Source organism: Nansenia antarctica (assembly GCF_963989245.1).
Source record: "Nansenia antarctica genome assembly, chromosome: 13".
NCBI classification, from domain to species: domain Eukaryota; kingdom Metazoa; phylum Chordata; class Actinopteri; order Argentiniformes; family Microstomatidae; genus Nansenia; species Nansenia antarctica.
Window position 1 is genome coordinate 26,902,499 of NC_137683.1, and position 21,290 is coordinate 26,923,788.

A 21,290-nucleotide genomic window follows, 5' to 3' on the forward strand; every position below is an offset into this window, starting at 1 on the left:
TTGATTGTTGAATTTGGTATTCTGCTTTATTGATTTTGCATTCTGCTTTATTCTATTATTGTTGATTTTTTTTTTTAAATTCTGCATATATATGGAAAAAGAAGATATTATTGTAAAATTCCTCTAAAAAGCAACATTTTTAAATAATAATAAAAAAAAATCTTTATTATAATCTAATGAAAAAACAATGCATATCAAATCGCAAGGTCGGTGGCTCGATTCCCGGCTGTCCACATGTCGAGGTTTCTTTGGGCAAGACCCTGAATCCCAAATTGCTCCCAATGAGCGGGCCGGCGCCTTGCATGGTAGCTTACAGCCATTGGTGTGTGAATGGGTGAATGAGAGGCCATTGAAAAGCGCTTAATAAGGAGCTATATAAGTGCAGTCCATTTACAACAAGTAACCAACCTTAAATGTTGGGTTCTGATGGGGTTAGTTGAAGTACATTAATGAGGCATTCACAAGTTATATTCCTCAAAAATCTATGACAGTTAAAAACAGTTAGGCTACTCCTGAGGATCCGAATCTGACATGGTGATGACATCATTGCTTCTCTTCATCAGGCTGAGCTGTTGAACACAGAAATAAAATAACATGATTTTATATGATGACTGATGTATAAAACTGATGTATAAAATGTGATATTCAAAGAAACTCTGTTTCTTTTAGATTCACTGACTCAAACCCCTCTGTGTGCCATTCGACGCCAGGTAGTTACCATGGTGACGAACTCACTGAGGCACCACAGAAGCCCTTCTTTCCACAAAGTTACCTCATAGTTTCTTAGTAAATACTGGGTAATTACCAGTTAAAACTATTAAATAATACACATGATCCTAGCAACGCGAACCTAGAAACGAACACTGGCCAGACATTTATATTTCATAATTCTGATAGGAATATAGGAATGGCACCTCTCACTGCCAGCCAGCTCTCTGGTGACTCTCCTCTGTCAGAGCTTTTACACTTGTAGAATCCTTCATCTGACTGTGACACTGCAGGGATGGTCATCTCTCCTGTCCTCCCAGCCCTGATGAAGGATCCATCTCTATAGAAATCCGCCGGGAGGACAGAGGGAGGAGTTCCCTGAGATCGGCAGCGCAGAGTCACAGCATCTCCCTCAGTCGCAGGCAGGGCGGCGCTCTCCAGGATCACAGCACCATCTGTATAGACACAGGAGCAGGAGCTGCACACTGTCGATGTTCTGTTCTGTTTCTAGAAGAACATTTTCTTAATGAGACACCAAACTACTGTAGAACTGAGAACAGCTTACCAGTCACTGTGATGTTGACAGCATTGCTGTACTCCCCTGACCCAGACTCACACCAGATCACTCCACCGTCAGGGTATTGCGATACAGAGGGGAGGGTGCATGTGGGTCCAGTCGATGATTCAACAAACATCGGTGTGAACGTCTTCACTCTCCATCCAGTAGAGTTCCCCTGCACCTCACAGCTCACTGAGACACACTCGTCCTTAAAGAACTGAGATGTGTTGGGACTGACGGTCAGAGAGGCTGGAGGAGAGAGGCCTGAGAGAGAGAGAGAGTGAGAGCGAGAGAGACAAAGTGGGGGAAAGAGTGAGAGAGAAAGAGAGAGAGTGAGGAGAGAAAGAGAGAGAGAGGGGGGAGGGAGTGAGAGGGAGAGAGAGAAAGAGGGGGAGGGGGAGAGACAAAGACAGAGAGAGAGACAAAGACAGAGAGAGGGATCGTGACAGAGGGAGGTCAATGTTCTGATGACAGGGTCATAGTTCAGATTTGAAACATGTACATCAGTAACTCACCTGCTACCCAGAGGAGCTGATTAGAGCTGTAGTATGTATAAAAGACTGGGTCTCCTCTCCCAGGTCTACATGAATACGCCCCTGTGTGATTCAGACCAACAGAGCTGACAGAGTAGGAGCCTCCAGCCCCACGCTCGCTGTCTGGTAGCAGCTCTCTGGAGAAACTCTGTCCATCGTACACATCTCTGTACCAGTAGAATCTCCAGCCTGTAGACGAGTCTTTAACCTCACAGCTCAGAGTCACTGAGTCTCCAACATTCAGCCACCATGCAGGAGACACACTCAGGACAGGCTTGGGTATGTCTGTAAGAGAACAGGTGTGAAAGTGTGAAATTCTAAAGTGCAAGAACACAAACGCTCTCTTTCACAAATCTGTTATTATTTGTTTTTGTTTTTACTCTTACTTTGATAAACGGAGGTACACGACAATACAGTGTTTTTGATTTTCTATGAGAACAGTTTCTTAATGAGACTAAGAGACACTGAAGTACGGTAGAACTGAGAACAGCTTACCTATCGCTGTGATGTTGACAGCATTGCTGTACTCTCCTGACCCAGACTCACACCAGTACATTCCACCGTTATAGGAGGTGGATACAGAGGGGATCAGGCATGTGAGTCCAGTTGATGTTTCAAACACTCTGAGACACTTTGACAGCCGGAAGTGTTTTGTGGATTTAATCACTCTCCATCCAGTAGAGTTCCCCTGCACCTCACAGCTCACTGAGATTAACTCACCATAGCAGAACTGAGATGTGTTGGGACTGATGGTCAGAGAGGCTGGGGGAGAGAGGCCTGGGAGAGAGAGAAGGGGGGGGAGGGAGACAGTGACAGTGAGAGAGGGGGAAAGAGAGGGGGGGAGGGAGGGAGCAGGAGAGAGAGGGCGGGAGAGCGACAGACAGAGAGAGAGGAATAGATAGAGAGGGGTAGGGAAGGACAGAGAGAGAGAGGGAGAGAGAGGTAGAGAAAGAGAGGAAGGGGGAGAGATGGGGAGGGAAAGAAAGGGAGAGAAAGAGAAGGGGAGAGAGAGAGACAGAGGGGGGGGGGGGGGTCAAAGTTCAGACTGTGACAGGGTCATAGTTCAGAGTTGAAACATGTACATCAGTAACTCACCTGCTACCCAGAGGAGCTGAGCAGAGCTGTAGTCTGTATAATAGACTGGGTCTCCTCTCCCAGCTCTACATGAATACACCCCTGTGTGATTCAGACCAACAGAGCTGACAGAGTAGGAGCCTCCAGCCCCACGCTCGCTGTCTGGTAGCAGCTCTGGGGAGTAACTCTGTCCATCGTACACATCCTTGTACCAGTAGAATCTCCAGCCTGTAGACGAGACTTTAACCTCACAGCTCAGAGACACTGAGTCTCCAACATTCAGCCACCATGCAGGAGACACATTCAGGACAGGATATGGCCTTTCTGTAGGTCGGAGAACAGGTGTGAAAGTGTGAAAGTGTTAAGGGCAAGAACACAAACGCTGTCTTTCACAAATCTATTATTGTTTTTATTGTTCTTACTCTTGTTTGATAAACGGAGGTACACAACAATACAGTGTTTTTGATTTTCTATAAGAAAGATTTTCTTGAGAACGAGACTAAGAGACACCAAACTACTGTAGAACTGAGAACAGCTTACCAGTCACTGTGATGTTGACAGCATTGCTGTACTCTCCTGACCCAGACTCACACCAGTACACTCCACTGTCAGAGGTGTACACAGAGGGGACGGTGCATGTGGGTCCAGTTGATGATTTAACAGAGGGACACTCTGACTGCCAGGAACTCATTGAACTCATCTCTGTGGACTTCATCACTCTCCATCCAGTAGAGTTCCCCTGCACCTCACAGCTCACTGAGACAGACTCACCCACAAAGAACTGAGATGTGTTGAGACTGACGGTCAGAGAGGCTGGAGGAGAGAGGCCTGGGAGAGAGAGAGGGGCGGGGGGGGGGGGGGGGGGGGGGAGAGAGAGGGGGAGGGAAGGAGGGAGAGAGAGAAAGAGAGAGAAAGAGGGGGAGGGGGAGAGACACCCAAATACAGAAAGAAAGAGAGACAGAGCGGGGTCAAAGTTCAGACTGTGACCGGGTCATAGTTCAGAGTTGAAACATGTACATCAGTAACTCACCTGCTACCCAGAGGAGCTGAGCAGAGCTGTAGTGTGTATAATAGACTGGGTCTCCTCTCCCAGCTCTACATGAATACGCCCCTGTGTGATTCAGACCAACAGAGCTGACAGAGTAGGAGCCTCCAGCCCCACGCTCGCTGTCTGGTAGCAGCTCTGTGGAGTAACTCTGTCCATCGTACACGTCCTTGTACCAGTAGAATCTCCAGCTAAACATCTTCAATGTCCAGTCTTTAACCTCACAGCTCAGAGTCACTGAGTCTCCAACATTCAGCCACCGTGCAGGAGACACACTCAGGACAGGAGTGGGTTTACCTGTAAGAGAACAGGTGTGAAAGTGTGAAATTGTTAAGTGCAAGAACACAAACGCTGTCTTTCACAAATCGTTTTCTTTGATAAAAGGAGGTACACAGCAACACAGTGTTTTTGATTTTCTATAATGTTACGAACTAGTGCAGTCAATGAAAACCAGACCGTACAAAATGTGAAGGAAAGGAAGGAACATTTTGAGAAAACTATCACTTTCCACTCATCCTAACAATAACAACATTTAGAGACACCAAACTACTGTAGAACTGAGAATAGCTTACCAGTCACTGTGATGTTGACAGCATTGCTGTACTCTATACTCTGTCCTGACCCCGACTCACACCAGTACACTGCACTGGCGTATACAGAGGGCAGGTCGCATATGGGTCCAGTTGATAATTCAACAGAGGGACACTCTGTCAGCCATAAACCCTGTGTGAACCTCATCACTAACCATCCAGTAGAGTTCCCCTGCACCTCACAGCTCACTGAGACAGACTCACGAGAGAAGAACAGAGATTTGCTGGGACTGACGGTCAGAGAGGCTGGAGGAGAGAGGTCTGGGAGAGAGAGGGGGGGGGGGGAGAAAGATGGGGAGGGGGAGGGGGAGAGACACCCAAATACAGAAAGACAGAGAGACAGAGCGGGGTCAAAGTTCAGACTGAGATAGGGTCATAGTTCAGAGTTGAAACAGTACATCAGTAACTCACCTGCTACCCAGAGGAGACGAGCATAGCTGTAGTCTGTATAATACACTGGGTCTCCTCTCCCAGCTCTACATGAATACGGCCCTGTGTGATTCAGACCAACAGGGCTGACAGAGTAGGAGCCTCCAGCCCCACGCTCGCTGTCTGGTAGCAGCTCTGGGGAGTAACTCTGTCCATCGTACACGTTCTTGTACCAGTAGAATCTCCAGCCTGTAGATGAGTCTTCAACCTCACAGCTCAGAGTCACTGAGTCTCCAACATTCAGCCACCGTGCAGGAGACACACTCAGGACAGGAGTGGGTTTACCTGTAAGAGAACAGGTGTGAAAGTGTGAAATAATGTTAAGTGCAAGAACACAAACGCTGTCTTTCACAAATCTATTATTTAAATCTATATTTCATTTTACATTTACATTTGCATGTTTGGCATTTAGCAGACGTCTTATTCCAAAGCGACTTACAATCGATACATTTGACTAAGCAAGTGAATCATCAATTCACCAGTCGTAGCAGGAAGAGTAATCTGGCTCAGGCCAGGGGCCATTGGCAGTCGTCGTGATAGACGAAGAATGATTTTTCAAAATACATATATATATATTTCTTTTTAGACACAAGAGAAACAGTACAAGGGGGTAAGCAGAAATCTTAGTACGGTATTCTTCTTATTTTTAGCCTCTAATATTTAGTACTAATTCACTTATTTTAAGGATTATTATATTTAAGTCCCCTCCTCACCATACATCTGAGGATAGATAATGAATGTGATCGTAACTTGACGTAAGATGGAACATCTGAAGATACAATCACCAACTCACCTTCATATCGAGTGTGTCCAGAGTAGATGTAAGCACTCATCACTGAAACACATAGAGAGAGAAACTCATGAGACTCACTACATTCTAAATATCACTCAAGATTACACCCGCACATGGCTATTTATGAGGATGTGGGTAGGGAGCATGAAAGGGGAAAAGCCCCCCAGAGAAATAAAGACAAATAAGAATATTCTTTTATTTTTTTGTATTTATTTTATTTCTTTATTTCTTTATTTACCAGGGACAGTGCACATTAATCAACCAATCAGTTTCCACATCAATGTAAATGTGCCAGAGTTAGCTCATGAGCTAATTTCCATCTGTAGTCCCTGAGCAGGCTATTACAAAATGAACGGTGTAGTGTTATTAAAAACATCAGCAAGCACAACAAAACGACACAACAGGCAATACACTACATGACAATACAAAACAAAGCAAGACAAGCAGATAAGCTGATGTACAAGATGTACAAGATAAGCAGGCACAGTAAAATGACGCAACATTACCAATACAATACAAAACGAGACAATACACAGATACTAATACTACCTCCCACCCGAGTTTCCTAACAAACTGTAGGTATTTAGTGAACGTAAAACTGTTGGTTATTATATTGCGTGGGTTCTTCATCGCTTAAATTGTCATCATATGCCAAAAAACAGACTTTTTTTCCTTCACAACAACACTTGTTTGGTTTGGTTTCACAATTCCCGACATGCGGACCTTTTCACCAAGCCGTGACACATAGTGAGATGCACAATATGCACACACACACACACACATATAGTACTCACAGAGTATGATATAGAGTGAAGTGTGTTCCATCCTGTCCTGCCAGTGACTGACTGTTTTCAGAGTCTTATCTTAGACCAGAAATTCCCTAAACCACAGCCTGCATACAATCACTTCCTAGAGAGAGGCAGAGAGACAGAGAAGCATGGGAAGGGGTGCTTGAGTCTAAAATTACAAATATTGACAGTTTCTTGTCATCCATGCTCATTCTCAGGTCATTTACAACTTTACCTAGCGCTGTCTCTGTGCTGTGGTCTCTGTGCCGAAACGTATACAGCTGAAATGTAGGTAATCATTTAGCTGTTTAAATATTTACACAACAAACAAAATGTGGGAAAAGTGAAGGGGGCTGAATACTTACCGAAGTCAAAATACTGTGGGTCCTCTCACTTCATAGTTATGCTAATCAATCAATTCCTATCAAATTCTATAAACAAAAACAAATTTAAGCTAATTCCCCTCACCTAGTATATTTCACCCTCAAGGCACTATCATTTGTTTGTGTTCTTTCTGTCCTTGGCTGGAGCGTCTCCACAGCCGTGTCCAATCAGAGAACCTCTCCGCAGCCCGTGTCCAATCAGAGAGCCTCTCCACAGCCGATCAGAGAGCGTCATGAGAGTCGCTCCTCGCCAAGACCGTTGGCCAAGCTAGAGTCAGAGCCAGAGGTAGATCCAGATGTTGAGAGGAGGAACGGAGGAGGAGGAGGGATGTGTAGTGCATTTAGTGCAAAAAAATATGAGCCAAAAAGCTTTCTAATATTATTTATGACGAGTGTTTGTTTTTGCTGTTGCAGCTCGACAGCGCTAGAATCTTAAAAACTGCTATCTATACCAAACTCTATTGAGAAAGCATTTTTTGTAAATAAATAGCTTTCCTATCCTATATAACATCGGGACCTCGTTCCGCCGAATCCGACGCCGGGAGGCTGAGTCGGGATTACCAGCGTTATTAGTTAGCTACCGCGGCTAACCAGCTAGCCACCTTTACACTTTTTAAACGGGCTTTTTTTCTATCGGGATACCTCCCCGAACTACTAACAACCTTATATACTTTTATATCACATATCTCTGAAATACTGATTGATCATAATCAAATTGTTTTTCTCTCTCTCTGCAAATAACACCACTTTTCTCTTTCATGGCCTGTCGGCGCTGCCTGGAGCTTAGCTACCAGGTTGAGGAGATGAAGGGACGAATCTCGAATCTACACCAGATCAGACAAGGGGAGTCGCATCTTAGTTCACTTTATGACACATTACATAAAACAATAACTACAGACATAGAAAGCACACAAACCACAACATCAACATCAAAGCCTCCACCTCCACCTGTAAGCCCAATCCCAGGTGTAACTCACACTGTCCCTACATCACCAGGGACTTGGACCACCGTCAGGAAGAGGAGTCGTACCAACGACTCCTCTGGCACCAACCCCCATGAGGCCCTCCTGCTGCGGAACAGCTTCGAGGCGCTGCAGAGCCACCAGTCCACACCGAAGCCGAAGAGAGCCAGGGCCTGCACCCCCACCCCCAGAGACCACACGCCTGGCCCCGCCCCCGCCCCTAGAGACCACACGCCTGGCCCCGCCCCTAGAGACCACACGCCTGGCCCCACCCCCGCCCCAGAGACCACACGCCTGGCCCCGCCCAGCTTTTAGCATATGCTCCTAGATTGTGGAACACCCTACCTGAGGGCCTGAGGTTGTCTAAAACTCAGGACATTTTAAGCGTGACCTCAAAACCTACTTATTCAATGTCGCCTTTTGATACTAAGGGAGACATTGGACATTATAGAACTAGGATCACTAGGCCATTACACCATACTCGTGTTTTGAGATTTGTGTTGACAGGAAAATGGACCCGGGTGCTGATGAGGCACTGTCAGCTCCAAATAGCACCTAGAGCAGTACTGGAACCGGTACAAGGGTGTACCAGGACCACCATCAGGTTGTATTGCTGTCATCTTTATTGTCTCTATTGTGTTGTTGCATCATAACTGTGCTTAAGATTCCCTTTTGGCAGGACCTGTGACCATACTGGATGCAGAACGATGCAAATATAACACTAAATTTATGGACAGTGTGTACGCCGATAATATGCAAGGAATTTTTCCTGGATACATGGTGTACAGGTTTTTGCCCTTGCTTGCTTGCTTTGTGCCGGTGGTCCTTGGCCTCCCCTGGGGGACCGCTGGGTACTGGTAAGCAAACTGGCTAGTAGTCGCTCTATTGGTAGAGGGCTGCAAGGGAATTTTTCCTGGCTACATAGTATACAGGTTTTTTACTTTTGCCTGCTCGCGGCTCTGTCAGTATTGATTGATTGATTGACTGATTGACTGAACATTTTTATTGTGTGAAGCGCATTGAGTTGCATCTTGTAAGAAATGCGCTATACAAATAAAATTTGATTTGATTTTGATTTGGTACTTTGGCCTATCTAAGGCTGTGTTCGAAATGGCTACTAGCATACTGCATACTAAAGTACATACTCAATGAGTATATACCGCATACTGCCTACTAAAACTTTCCCGGACTATAGTTGACATGCTGCGTTCGTCGCAGTTAATGTGTTGAGGTGCTTGAACACATCAGCAAGATACAAGAACTGTTGATTGTTGAATTTGTATTCTGCTTTATTGTTGATTTTGCATTGTGCTTTATTCTATTATTGTTGATTTTTTAAATTCTGCATATACATGGAAAAAGAAGATATTGTAAAATTCCTCTAAAAAGCAACATTTCTAAATAAAAAAAAATAAAAATCTTTAATATGATCTAATGGAAAAAACAATGCATATCAAATCGCAAGGTCGGTGGCTCGATTCCCGGCTGGCCACATGTCGAGGTGTCCTTGGGCAAGACCCTGAATCCCAAATTGCTCCCAATGAGCAGGCCGGCGCCTTGCATGGTAGCTTACAGCCATTGGTGTGTGAATGGGTGAATGAGAGGCCATTGAAAAGCGCTTTGGAATAAGGCGCTATATAAGTGCAGTCCATTTACAACAAGTAACCAACCTTATATTTTGGGTTCTGATGGGGTTAGTTGAAGTACATTAATGAGGCATTCACAAGTTATATTCCTCAAAAATCTATGACAGTTAAAAACAGTTAGGCTACTCCTGAGGATCCGAATCTGACATGGTGATGACATCATTGCTTCTCTTCATCAGGCTGAGCTGTTGAACACAGAAATAAAATAACATGATTTTATATGATGACTGATATATAAAACTGATGTATAAAATGTGATATTCAAAGAAACTCAGTTTCTTTTAGATTCACTGACTCAAGCCCCTCTGTGTGCCATTCGACACCAGGTAGTTACCATGGTGAGGAACTCACTGAGGCACCACAGAAGCCCTTCTTTCCACAAAGTTACCTCATAGTTTCTTAGTAAATACTGGGCAATTACCAGTTAAAACTATTAAATAATACACATGATCCTAACAACGCGAACCTAAAAACGACAACTGTCACTAACGCTAATCTATAACCGCAGTGTTCCCATTCTGACACCAGAGGGCAGTGTTCCCATTCTGACACCAGAGGGCAGTGTTCCCATTCTGACACCAGAGGGGTGAGACCTGTAGCATCTATGGCCCCATACTACAGTAGAACTTCCCTGAGTGTATGTGGCTGCCATGTTGTATTCACAGTGTAGACAGGGGAGTGTTTAGGAGGGTCAGCTAGCTGTAGTGTAGACAGGAGTAGGAGTGCTTACAGTTTAGCAGACACAATTAGAGATTACAGGGACAGAACAGTGACTTAGGGCTACGTGCCTTACTCAAGGGCTCACTAGTGGTGGTGGCCCCAGGTGGGATTTAAACTCATGACCTTCTGATCACTTCTCTGATCACCAGCCCAACTAACTATCCACTAGGCCAGACATTTATATTTCATAATTCTGATAGGAATATAGGAATGGCACCTCTCACTGCCAGCCAGCTCTCTGGTGACTCTCCTCTGTCAGAGCTTTTACACTTGTAGAATCCTTCATCTGACTGTGACACTGCAGGGATGGTCATCTCTCCTGTCCTCCCAGCCCTTATGAAGGATCCATCTCTATAGAAATCCGCCGGGAGGACAGAGGGAGGAGTTCCCTGAGATCGGCAGCGCAGAGTCACAGCGTCTCCCTCAGTCGCAGGCAGGGCGGCGCTCTCCAGGATCACAGCACCATCTGTATAGACACAGGAGCAGGAGCTGCACTGTCGATGTTCTGTTCTGTTTCTAGAAGAACATTTTCTTAACGAGACACCAAACTACTGTAGAACTGAGAATAGCTCACCAGTTCACGGAGGTACACAACAATACAGTGTTTTTGATTTTCTATGAGAAAGATTTTCTTGAGAACGAGACTAAGAGACACCAAACTACTGTAGTACTGAGAACAGCTTACCAGTCACTGTGATGTTGACAACATTGCTGTACTCTCCTGACCCAGACTCACACCAGATCACTCCACCGTCACGGTATTGCGATACAGAGGGGAGGGTGCATGTGGGTCCAGTTGATGATTCAACAGAGAGAAACTCTGACACCGAGGAAATCTGTGTGAACGTCTTCACTCTCCATCCAGTAGAGTTCCCCTGCACCTCACAGCTCACTGAGACAGACTCGTCCTTAAAGAACTGAGATCTGTTGGGACTGATGGTCAGAGAGGCTGGAGGAGAGAGGCCTGGGAGAGAGAGAGAGAGAGAGAGAGAGAGAGGAGAGAAAGAGAGAGAGAGAGAGAGAGCGAGAGCGAGAGCGAGAGAGACAAAGTGGGAGAAAGAGTGAGAGAGGAAGAGAGAGAGTGAGGAGAGAAAGAGAGAGAGAGGGGGGAGGGAGTGAGAGGGAGAGAGAGAAAGAGGGGGAGGGGGAGAGACAAAGATAGAGAGAGAGATAGTGACAGAGGGAGGTCAATGTTCAGACTGTGACAGGGTCATAGTTCAGAGTTGAAACATGTACATCAGTAACTCACCTGCTACCCAGAGGAGATGAGCAGAGCTGTAGTCTGTATAATAGACTGGGTCTCCTCTCCCAGCTCTACATGAATACGCCCCTGTGTGATTCAGACCAACAGAGCTGACAGAGTAGGAGCCTCCAGCCCCACGCTCGCTGTCTGGTAGCAGCTCTGGGGAGTAACTCTGTCCATCGTACACATCCTTGTACCAGTAGAATCTCCAGCCTGTAGGCGAGTCTTCAACCTCACAGCTCAGAGTCACTGAGTCTCCAACATTCAGCCACCATGCAGGAGACACACTCAGGACAGGACTGGTTCTGTCTGTAAGAGAACAGGTGTGAAAGTGTGAAATTGTAAAGTGCAAGAACGCAAACGCTGTCTTTCACAAATCTATTATTATTTGTTTTTGTCTTTACTCTTGCTTTGATAAACGGAGGTACACGACAATACAGTGTTTTTGATTTTCTATGAGAACAGTTACTCTTTGACTGCCAGCCATGTTCAGAGCGGAGAGCTCCACACTGCCAGACTTTTGGGGCATTTTCGCTGAACTTTGAAGACCCACCAAATATTGACTTTTCGGACTACATAAACATTGAACATATCTACCAAAACTTTAGACTCTCTTCTTTCATCAGAAAAAGACAGTTTGTTTCTAGCCTCTTTGAGTGTTTAGAAATCGGCCGTAGAACATAGGGTGGTTTCAGCAAAAACACCTGATTTTGACCAATAAACAGAGAAAACGAGCTTTTTCTGCAGAACTTTTTTTTCTTTCTTTTTTTTCTGCACTTTTTCTGTATCGTCCGACTCTGAACTGTTTGAAGAGTCGCGCAATGCTCCGCGCCGCGTTTGGCACATACCCTGATCCGTTTCGCCATTACTACAACCCACAGCAAGCCACTTCCTTCTCCAGGCTTTTACAGCTGAGCTAAATCTAACTACTGCCCCCATCTGGGACCGAAATACATTACACCCAAGTCTGAAATTCACACGCTAGGTGTAGAACATGTCAATAAAGCGATCCCCGCGAAAAAAGAAAAAAAATCCCAAAGACGCCATTTGGCCTCTTTGGCAGTCAATGAGTTAATGAGACTAAAAAGAGACACCAAACTACGGTAGAACTGAGAAGAGCTTACCAGTCACTGTGATGTTGACAGCATTGCTGTACTCTCCTGACCCAGACTCACACCAGTACATTCCACCGTTATAGTAGGTGGATACAGAGGGGATCAGGCATGTGGGTCCAGTTGATGTTTCAAACGCTTCGAGACACTTTGACAGCCGGAAGCGCTTTGTGGATTCAGTCACTCTCCATCCAGTAGAGTTCCCCTGCACCTCACAGCTCACTGAGATTAACTCACCATAGAAGAACTGAGATGTGTTGGGACTGATGGTCAGAGAGGCTGGGGGAGAGAGGCCTGGGAGAGAGAGAAGGGGGATGGGGGGATGGAGGGAGACAGTGACAGTGAGAGAGGGGGAAAGAGAGGGGGGGAGGGAGGGAGCAGGAGAGAGAGGGCGGGAGAGAGACAGAGAGAGAGGAATAGATAGAGAGGGGTAGGGAAGGACAGAGAGAGAGATGGAGAGGGAGAGGGAGAGGGATAGAGAGGTAGAGAAAGAGAGGGAGGGGGAGAGATGGGGGAGGGAAAGAAAGGGAGAGAAAGAGAAGGAGAGAGAGAGACAGAGGGGGGGTCAAAGTTCAGACTGAGATAGGGTCATAGTTCAGAGTTGAAACAGTACATCAGTAACTCACCTGCTACCCAGAGGAGCTGATTATAGCTGTAGTCTGTATAATAGACTGGGTCTCCTCTCCCAGCTCTACATGAATACGCCCCTGTGTGATTCAGACCAACAGAGCTGACAGAGTAGGAGCCTCCAGCCCCACGCTCGCTGTCTGGTAGCAGCTCTGTGGTGTAACTCTGTCCATCGTACACATCTCTGTACCAGTAGAATCTCCAGCCTGTAGACGAGTCTTTAACCTCACAGCTCAGAGTCACTGAGTCTCCAACATTCAGCCACCCTGCAGGAGACACACTCAGGACAGGATATGGTCTTTCTGTAGGAGGTATGAAAGTGTGAAAGTGTAAAGGGCAAGAACACAAACGCTGTCTTTCACAAATCTATTATTGTTTTTATTGTTCTTACTCTTGTTTGATAAACGAAGGGAAAAACAATACAGTGTTTTTGATTTTCTATAAGTACATTTTTCTTGCGAACGAGACTTAAGAGACACCAAACTACTGTAGAACTGAGAACAGCTTACCAGTCACTGTGATGTTGACAGCATTGCTGTACTCTCCTGACCCAGACTCACACCAGTACACTCCACTGTCAGAGGTGAACACCCAGGGGAGGGTGCATGTGGGTCCAGTTGATGATTCGACAGAGGGACACTCTCTCACTCTCTTACCCTCTGGTAACCTCATCACCCTCCATCCAGTAGAGTTCCCCTGCACCTCACAGCTCACTGAGACAGACTCAGTCTCAAAGAACTGAGATGTGTTGGGACTGACAGTCAGAGAGGCTGGAGGAGAGAGGCCTGGGAGAGAGAGAGGGGGGGGGGGGAGAGAGAGGGGGAGGGAAGGAGGGAGAGAGAGAAAGAGGGGGAGGGGGAGGGGGAGAGACACCCAAATACAGAAAGACAGAGAGATAGAGCGGGGTCAAAGTTCAGACTGAGATAGGGTCATAGTTCAGAGTTGAAACAGTACATCAGTAACTCACCTGCTACCCAGAGGAAATGAGCAGAGCTGTCTCTGTAGTCTGTATAATAGGCCTCTAGGCCTCTCTCAGCACTACATGAATACGCCCCTGTGTGATTCAGACCAACAGAGCTGACAGAGTAGGAGCCTCCAGCCCCACGCTCGCTGTCTGGTAGCAGCTCTGTGGAGTAACTCTGTCCATCGTACACGTCCTTGTACCAGTAGAATCTCCAGCCTGTAGACGAGTCTTCAACCTCACAGCTCAGAGTCACTGAGTCTCCAACATTCAGCCACCGTGCAGGAGACACACTCAGGACAGGACTCATATAGTTCGCATCTGTAAGAGAACAAGTGAAAGTGTAAAGCGCAAGAACACAAACGCTATCTTCCACAAATCTATTATTTAAATCTATATTTTATTTTACATTTACATGTTTGGCATTTAGCAGACGCCTTATTCCAAAGCGACTTACAATCGATACATTTGACTAAGCAAGTGAATCATCAATTCACCAGTCGTAGCAGGAAGAGTAATCTGGCTCAGGCCAGGGGCCATTGGCAGTCGTCGTGATAGAAGAATAAATATATATTTTTTTTAGACACAAGAGAAACAGTACAAGGGGGGGAGGCAGAAATCTCAGTATTCTTCTTATTTTTAGCCTCTAATATTTAGTACTAATTCACTTATTTTAAGGATCATTCTAAAGTATTTATAATACCGCAAGTGCATTAATAATAGGCTCTATTTGTCTGGGTTACACTTTCAGAAGTGATCATTTAATGATTTCATAAACTAGGTATATATCGCAGGACGATTTTTGTTTTTCTTTTAGGGATAGATCAGCTTTGAAATAAGTAAATAGAATTGAAGTTCTATCAGATAGCCCTGCTGGCATAATTTCTAGCCTCCCCCCATCCAAAACCTCCTCCCTCTGCACCAACCCTCCCCTAGTTGGACCTGAAAAGAAAATGAGAAATCGATGAGAAGCCCTGGGATGAAATGCACAGCTCTTGTGTCTGGTTAGTCTGGTCTTGTACAGTAAGTGTCAGTTGGGTCTGGTTAGTCTGGTCTTGTACAGTAAGTGTCAGTTGGGTCTGGTTAGTCTGGTCTTGTACAGTAAGTGTCAGTTGGGTCTGCACAGTCTGGTCTTGTACAGTAAGTGTCAGTTGGGTCTGGTTAGTCTGGTCTTGTACAGTAAGTGTCAGTTGGGTCTGGTTAGTCTGGTCTTGTACAGTAAGTGTCAGTTGGGTCTGGTTAGTCTGGTCTTGTACAGTAAGTGTCAGTTGGGTCTGCACAGTCTGGTCTTGAGGCTCTCATGTACAACATGTCAGTTATTTTTTATTTTGAGCAACTTCGGGTAGAATCTCTATCTGTTTCTATCGCATTATCTGTGCTTTCCTGAATAACGTTTTTCGTATTCGATTACATCCCTGCTGCCCGTTTATCCAGTATCTCACCATACATTATATTTAAACAGGCCCTCAAAACTCACCTCTTCAAGCTTACCTTCTCCAGTTAACCCTCTCCCCCTCCCCTTCCCATGTGTCCCCAGCACTATCTTAATAGGCTAGGTGCACGATCTCCCTACTTCCTGAAAGGCAACTGGTATGAACATATCCTGTCTCACTCTATTGGTTTAATTGATTAATCAGCTGTGCACTGTGTGTTCCAACAGTTTACCGCACAGCTGATTAATCAATTAAACCAATAGAGTGAGACAGGATATGTTCATACCAGTTGCCTTTCAGGAAGTAGGGAGATCGTGCACCTATACTTTCTTTTATTTAGTTTTAGTTTTTTTGTGTTTTTATAATTATTACTCGATCTTTTCAGTTTGTAAAGCGTCTTTGAGTGTCTAGAAAAGCACCATATAAGTCTAATGTATTATTATTATTATTATTATTATTATTATTATTATAATGCTTGTTTTTTGTGTTGCTACTTTGATTCAATCATTTCTGCGAGTCCCCCCCTCCCCATACATCTGAGGATAGATAATGAATGTGGAGCTGGGAAAATGATAACTGATCGTAACTTGACGTAAGATGGAACATCTGAAGATACAATCACCAACTCACCTTCAGATTGTGTGTGTTACGTCCCTGTCTGTTTTTGCTTTGTGTTTGTGTCTGTGTGTCTCTCTCTCTCTCTCTCTCTCTCTCTCCCAGGTGTTCGTGATCCCTTGATTGTCTCCCTGTTAATCATCCATCATCAAGTCCACCTGTGTTCCTGTCCTGTCAACCAATCACCTGTCTACCTGTTCCCTATATATGTGGCTGTTTGTTACTTGTGTAGGTTAGAGGGAAGAGGTTATGTTTGTTTCATTATATTCTATTCTGGGTAATTCTGTTTCATTCTGTTTTGTTAGTATATAAGTTGGTTGCTACATTTGTCTGTCTAGTGTTTGTTTGGGTTACCTATGGTCCCCGGTTGCCTTATCATGGGAGAGGGCTAGGTAAGATACCCTGGGGTTTACACCACATCACGTAGGTAACTTGTTGTCTAAAAACACTAGGTCACTCATCCTTTGTAGCAGTTATATTTAGGTTCCGGGTAGATTAGTTAGCAGTTCTGTACATAGGTAGATAGGCTAGCTTAGAGGTGTAGGGAAGCATAGGGCTGTGGTTTTATTGTGACACCGTTCGCAGCCTTCTCCCTCCCTTCCTACCCTCTGTTTATTTTCCCCAGTTTAGTTTTTGTATTATCCTTCCCCCCCCCCTGTTTCATGTTTATTTGTATGTCCATGGATGTCCATGTTTTCACCTTATTATTATTATTATTATTATTATTATTAGTTGGCAATAAATCCTTTTCTTTAAAAGGTACACCTTGTTGTCGGTCTGGCAGTATTTGAGCACCACACACTCACGGTCAGTTGCTTCACCAGTGCTTGTACATGTTGTATGTTGCAATCCTCCCTCCTCCCTAGTCTCACATCTGAGGGAGGACGTAACAGTGTGTCCAGAGTAGATGTAAGCACTCATCACTGAAACACATAGAGAGAGAAACTCATGAGACTCTGCTCACTACATTCTAAATATCACTCAAGATTACACCCGCACATGGCTATTTATGAGGATGTGGGTAGGGAGTATGAAAGGGGAAAAGAAATAAATACAAATGAAATGATTGAAACTGAAACTGATTGTTTACCGATGGAACCGGTAAATAAATACAAATAAATAAATATGGGCGTCCCCCAGACAAATAAAGACAAATACGAATATTTATTTATTTATTTGTATTTGTATTTATTTATTTATTTACCGGTTCCATCGGTAAATAATCAGTTTCAGTTTCCACATCAATGTAAATGTGCCAGAGTTAGCTCATGAGCTAATTTCCATCTGTAGTCCCTGAGCAGGCTATTACAAAATGAATGGTGTAGTGTCATTAAAAACATCAGCAAGCACAACAAAACGACAGCAGGCAATACACTACATGACAATACAAAACAAAGCAAGACAATAGAAGATAAGCAGGCACAGTAAAATGACGCAACATTGCAATACAATACAAAACGAGACAATACACAAATACTAATACTACCTCCCACCGAGTTTGCTAACAAACTGTAGGTATTTAGTGAACGTAAAACTGTTGGTTATGATATTGCGTGGGTTCTTCATCGCTTAAATTGTCATCATATGCAAAAAAAGAAAAATATTTTTTTTCTTGTTTGGTTTGGTTTCACGATTCCCGACATGCGGGCCTTTTCACCAAGCCATGACACATATAGTGAGACACACACTATGCACGCACACGCACACACACACACACACACACACACACACACACACACACACACACACACACACACACATATAGTACTCACAGAGTATGATATAGAGTGAAGTGTGCTCCATCCTGTCCTGCCTGTGACTGACTGTTTTCAGAGTCTTATCTTAGACCAGAAATTCCCTAAACCACAGCCTGCATACAATCACTTCCTAGAGAGAGGCAGAGAGACAGAGAAGCATGGGAAGGGGTGCTTGAGTCTAAAATTACAAATATTGACAGTTTCTTGTCATCCATGCTCATTCTCAGGTCATATACAACTTTACCTAGCGCTGTCTCTGTGCTGTGGTCTCTGTGCCGAAACGTATACAGCTGAAATGTAGGTAATCATTTAGCTGTTTAAATATTTACACAACAAACAAAATGTGGGGAAAGTGAAGGGGGCTGAATACTTACCGAAGTCAAAATACTGTGGGTCCTCTCACTTCATAGTTATGCTAATCAATCAATTCCTATCAAATTCTATAAACAAAAACACATTTAAGCTAATTCCCCTCACCTAGTATATTTCAGCCTCAAGGCACTATCATTTGTTTGTGTTCTTTCTGCCCCCTTGTCTGTTGCTCTGGCGGGATTCCCACATTCTCCTATGGCCCTTGTGTGCTGAACTGGAGCGTCTCCACAGCCGTGTCCAATCAGAGAGCCTCTCCACAGCCCGTGTCCAATCAGAGAGCCTCTCCACAGCCCGTGTCCAATCAGAGAGCCTCTCCACAGCCGGCTCCACAGGGCTGAAAAACTAACTTTAAATGAAAGAGAGGAAGAAAGAGAAAGAGAGGAAGGGAAGGGAAAGGAAGGGAACTGTGGCCTTTACCATGCTATGGTGCTCCCTGTCCCAGTCACAACAGTCTGGTCTAGACCCCTGTCAGTCTGGTCTAGACCCCCCTGCTACAGAAGTCTGGTCTAGACCCCTGTCACATCAGTCTGGTCTAGACCCCCTGTCTTATCAGTCTAGTCTAGACCCCCTGCTACAGAAGTCTGGTCTAGACCCCCTGTCACATCAGTCTGGTCTAGACCCCCTGTCACATCAGTCTGGTCTAGACCCCCTGTCACATCAGTCTGGTCTAGACCCCCTGTCACATCAGTCTGGTCTAGACATCCTGTCACAGAAGTCTTGTCTAGATCCCCTGTCACATCAGTCTGGTCTAGACCCCCTGTCACATCAGTCTGGTCTAGACCCCCTGTCACATCAGTCTGGTCTAGACATCCTGTCACAGAAGTCTAATCTAGACCCCCTGTCACAACAGTCTGGTCTAGACCCCCTGCCACAGAAGTCTGGTCTAGACCCCCCTGCCACAGAAGTCCTGTCTAGACCCCCTGTCACAGAAGTCTGGTCTAGACCCCCTGTCACGTCAGTCTGGTCTAGACCCCCCTGCTACAGAAGTCTGGTCTAGACCCCCCTGCCACAGAAGTCTGGTCTAGACCCCCCTGCCACAGATGTCTGGTCTAAACCCCCCTGCCACAGAAGTCCTGTCTAGACCCCTGTCACATCAGTCTGGTCTAGATCCCCCTGCCACAGATGTCTGGTCTAAACCCCCCTGCCACAGATGTCTGGTCTAAACCCCCCTGCCACAGAAGTCCTGTCTAGACCCCCCTGCCACAGAAGTCTGGTCTAGACCCCCCTGCCACAGAAGTCTGGTCTAGACCCCCCTGTCACATCAGTCTGGTCTAGACCCCCTGCTACAGAAGTCTAGTCTAGACCCCCTGTCACATCAGTCTGGTCTAGACCCCCTGCCACAGCAGTCTGGTCTAGACCCCCCTGTCACATCAGTCTGGTCTAGACCCCCCTGCCACAGATGTCTGGTCTAAACCCCCCTGCCACAGAAGTCCTGTCTAGACCCCCTGCCACAGAAGTCTGGTGTAGACCCCCCTGTCAGTCTGGTCTAGATCCCCCTGCCACATCAGTCTGGTCTAGACCCCCCTGCCACAGAAGTCTGGTCTAGACCCCCCTGCCACAGATGTCTGGTCTAAACCCCTGCCACAGAAGTCTATTCTAAGCCCCTGTCAGTCTAGTCTAGACCTCTGTCAGTCTGGTCTAGACCTCCTGTCACATCAGTCTGGTCTATACCCCCCTGTCACATCAGTCTGGTCTAGACCCCCCTGCCACAGAAGTCTGGTCTAGACCCCCCTGTCACAGAAGTCTGGTCTAGACCCCCCGTCAGTCTGGTCTACTGGTTTTCTCCAAGTTTGCTCCCTTTTCGTTCTCTCATCAGACATGGCAGCGCTAACAAGAGGCAAGACAGAGAGAATCCCAAGCTTCACCAAGTCAAAAGAGCCATTGAACTTGTTTTGCAGTGAGAACCAAAATATAATCTCAGTGAAAGGCATTCATTCTATATGGGAGATTGTTGAAATGCCAGATTTAATTTCCCACTTTGTTCCAGATGCTGGAGCCCACTTTGCTCCCTTTTCATTCTCTCATCAAACTCACAGCCAGGAGAGAATCTTTCTCCAACTCATTAATTTTAATACAGCCATCGCATACTTCAGATAGATCAGAGTCATTAAAGACAACACTAGTAGATACAGTTTAAAAATATATTTATTGAACATTGAACAAGGGAGATAACAGATAATAGCACTAGATGGAATGTGCGGTCATCGTTCCTCTCCCTGGTCGAGCTGCGGTCAGACTTATTGCTTGAATCCCTTGTTCTGGGCAGAGGACCACACCTCCTCTCCGTCCCTCTCCACCACCATGGTGCCATCGTTACGCAGGTAGAAGTGGGCCATCTTGAAGCCGCCAGCCTGGGTCTTGGTGTGCCACATCATCTTGTTGTCCCTCTTGTACATGGCGAAGTTGCCGTCCTCCTGCATGCACAGGCGGTGGGCTTCGCGCTGGCCTCCGGTCTCGGAGTTCCACACGGGCTTCCAGTTGTAGATGACGAAGTTGCCGTCCTCCTAGAAAGACAGATAGGATGGAAACATGCGTTTAACTGTACTGCAATGCTCCAACCTTATGTGTTATGATAATATTATTAGTATTATAGTATAGTATCGTTCAGGCTCCAGACACTCACCTGGAAACAGGCCTTCCACTCTTTGTTGTTGGACATGAGGTAGTCTCCCTTACGGAGCTCGTCAAACTTGGACATGTAGTTCCTGCTCATGATTCTGTAATGACGAGTTAGGTAGATCACTAAATAAGCTTGAAGGAACTTCTTCTACTGTGAGCTACTGAATTACACACATGGAGAGAGGTCGCTGATTTGTTTTTTGTTACAAAATGCATGTAACATAAAACAGAATATGAACAATGTGGAAGTAACTCTCCACAGATAAAATATGTGTTGGAGACAGTGAAAACAGAGCAGATTTTCAAGGAAGCAGAGAACTA

At 45.5% G+C, this 21,290-nt stretch overlaps 3 protein-coding genes across 5 annotated transcripts; all 3 read right to left on the reverse strand.

Annotated features, from left to right (window-relative positions):
• Positions 1-7,047, reverse strand: LOC308169584 (Fc receptor-like protein 5). Of its 2 annotated transcripts, XM_080544267.1 has the most exons (14): positions 6,885-7,047; positions 6,755-6,800; positions 6,526-6,640; positions 5,732-5,773; positions 4,921-5,223; positions 4,492-4,770; positions 3,905-4,216; positions 3,415-3,702; positions 2,896-3,198; positions 2,296-2,577; positions 1,783-2,085; positions 1,274-1,531; positions 915-1,163; positions 1-569 (listed from the first exon to the last, which is right to left on the reverse strand). In XM_080544267.1, the coding sequence occupies exons 3-14, from the start codon at positions 6,554-6,556 to the stop codon at positions 544-546; spliced, it is 2,676 nt and encodes an 891-aa protein (XP_080400393.1). In that variant the 5' UTR covers positions 6,557-6,640; positions 6,755-6,800; positions 6,885-7,047; the 3' UTR covers positions 1-543. The 2 variants fall into 2 exon arrangements, with proteins under 2 accessions (XP_080400393.1, XP_080400394.1); XM_080544268.1 differs by lacking the exon at positions 6,755-6,800.
• Positions 7,048-9,132: 2,085 nt separating this feature from the next.
• LOC308169585 (Fc receptor-like protein 5) lies at positions 9,133-18,537 on the reverse strand. 2 transcript variants are annotated; one of them, XM_080544269.1, is made up of 12 exons: positions 18,353-18,535; positions 18,223-18,268; positions 17,994-18,108; positions 17,028-17,144; positions 14,180-14,494; positions 13,722-13,997; positions 13,212-13,514; positions 12,598-12,879; positions 11,480-11,782; positions 10,916-11,194; positions 10,448-10,696; positions 9,133-9,695 (listed from the first exon to the last, which is right to left on the reverse strand). In XM_080544269.1, the coding sequence occupies exons 3-12, from the start codon at positions 18,022-18,024 to the stop codon at positions 9,670-9,672; spliced, it is 2,181 nt and encodes a 726-aa protein (XP_080400395.1). In that variant the 5' UTR covers positions 18,025-18,108; positions 18,223-18,268; positions 18,353-18,535; the 3' UTR covers positions 9,133-9,669. The 2 variants fall into 2 exon arrangements, with proteins under 2 accessions (XP_080400395.1, XP_080400396.1); XM_080544270.1 differs by lacking the exons at positions 10,916-11,194; positions 11,480-11,782 and having other exon boundaries at positions 18,353-18,537.
• A 2,001-nt stretch (positions 18,538-20,538) lies between these two features.
• On the reverse strand, positions 20,539-21,063 carry LOC308169210 (B-type lectin plumieribetin-like; the record flags this gene model as incomplete). Its single annotated transcript, XM_080543884.1, has 2 exons — positions 20,539-20,854; positions 20,974-21,063. 2 exons carry the CDS (start codon positions 21,061-21,063, stop codon positions 20,588-20,590), a joined length of 357 nt encoding a protein of 118 aa, XP_080400010.1. The 3' UTR covers positions 20,539-20,587.
• Positions 21,064-21,290: the final 227 nt, after the last annotated feature.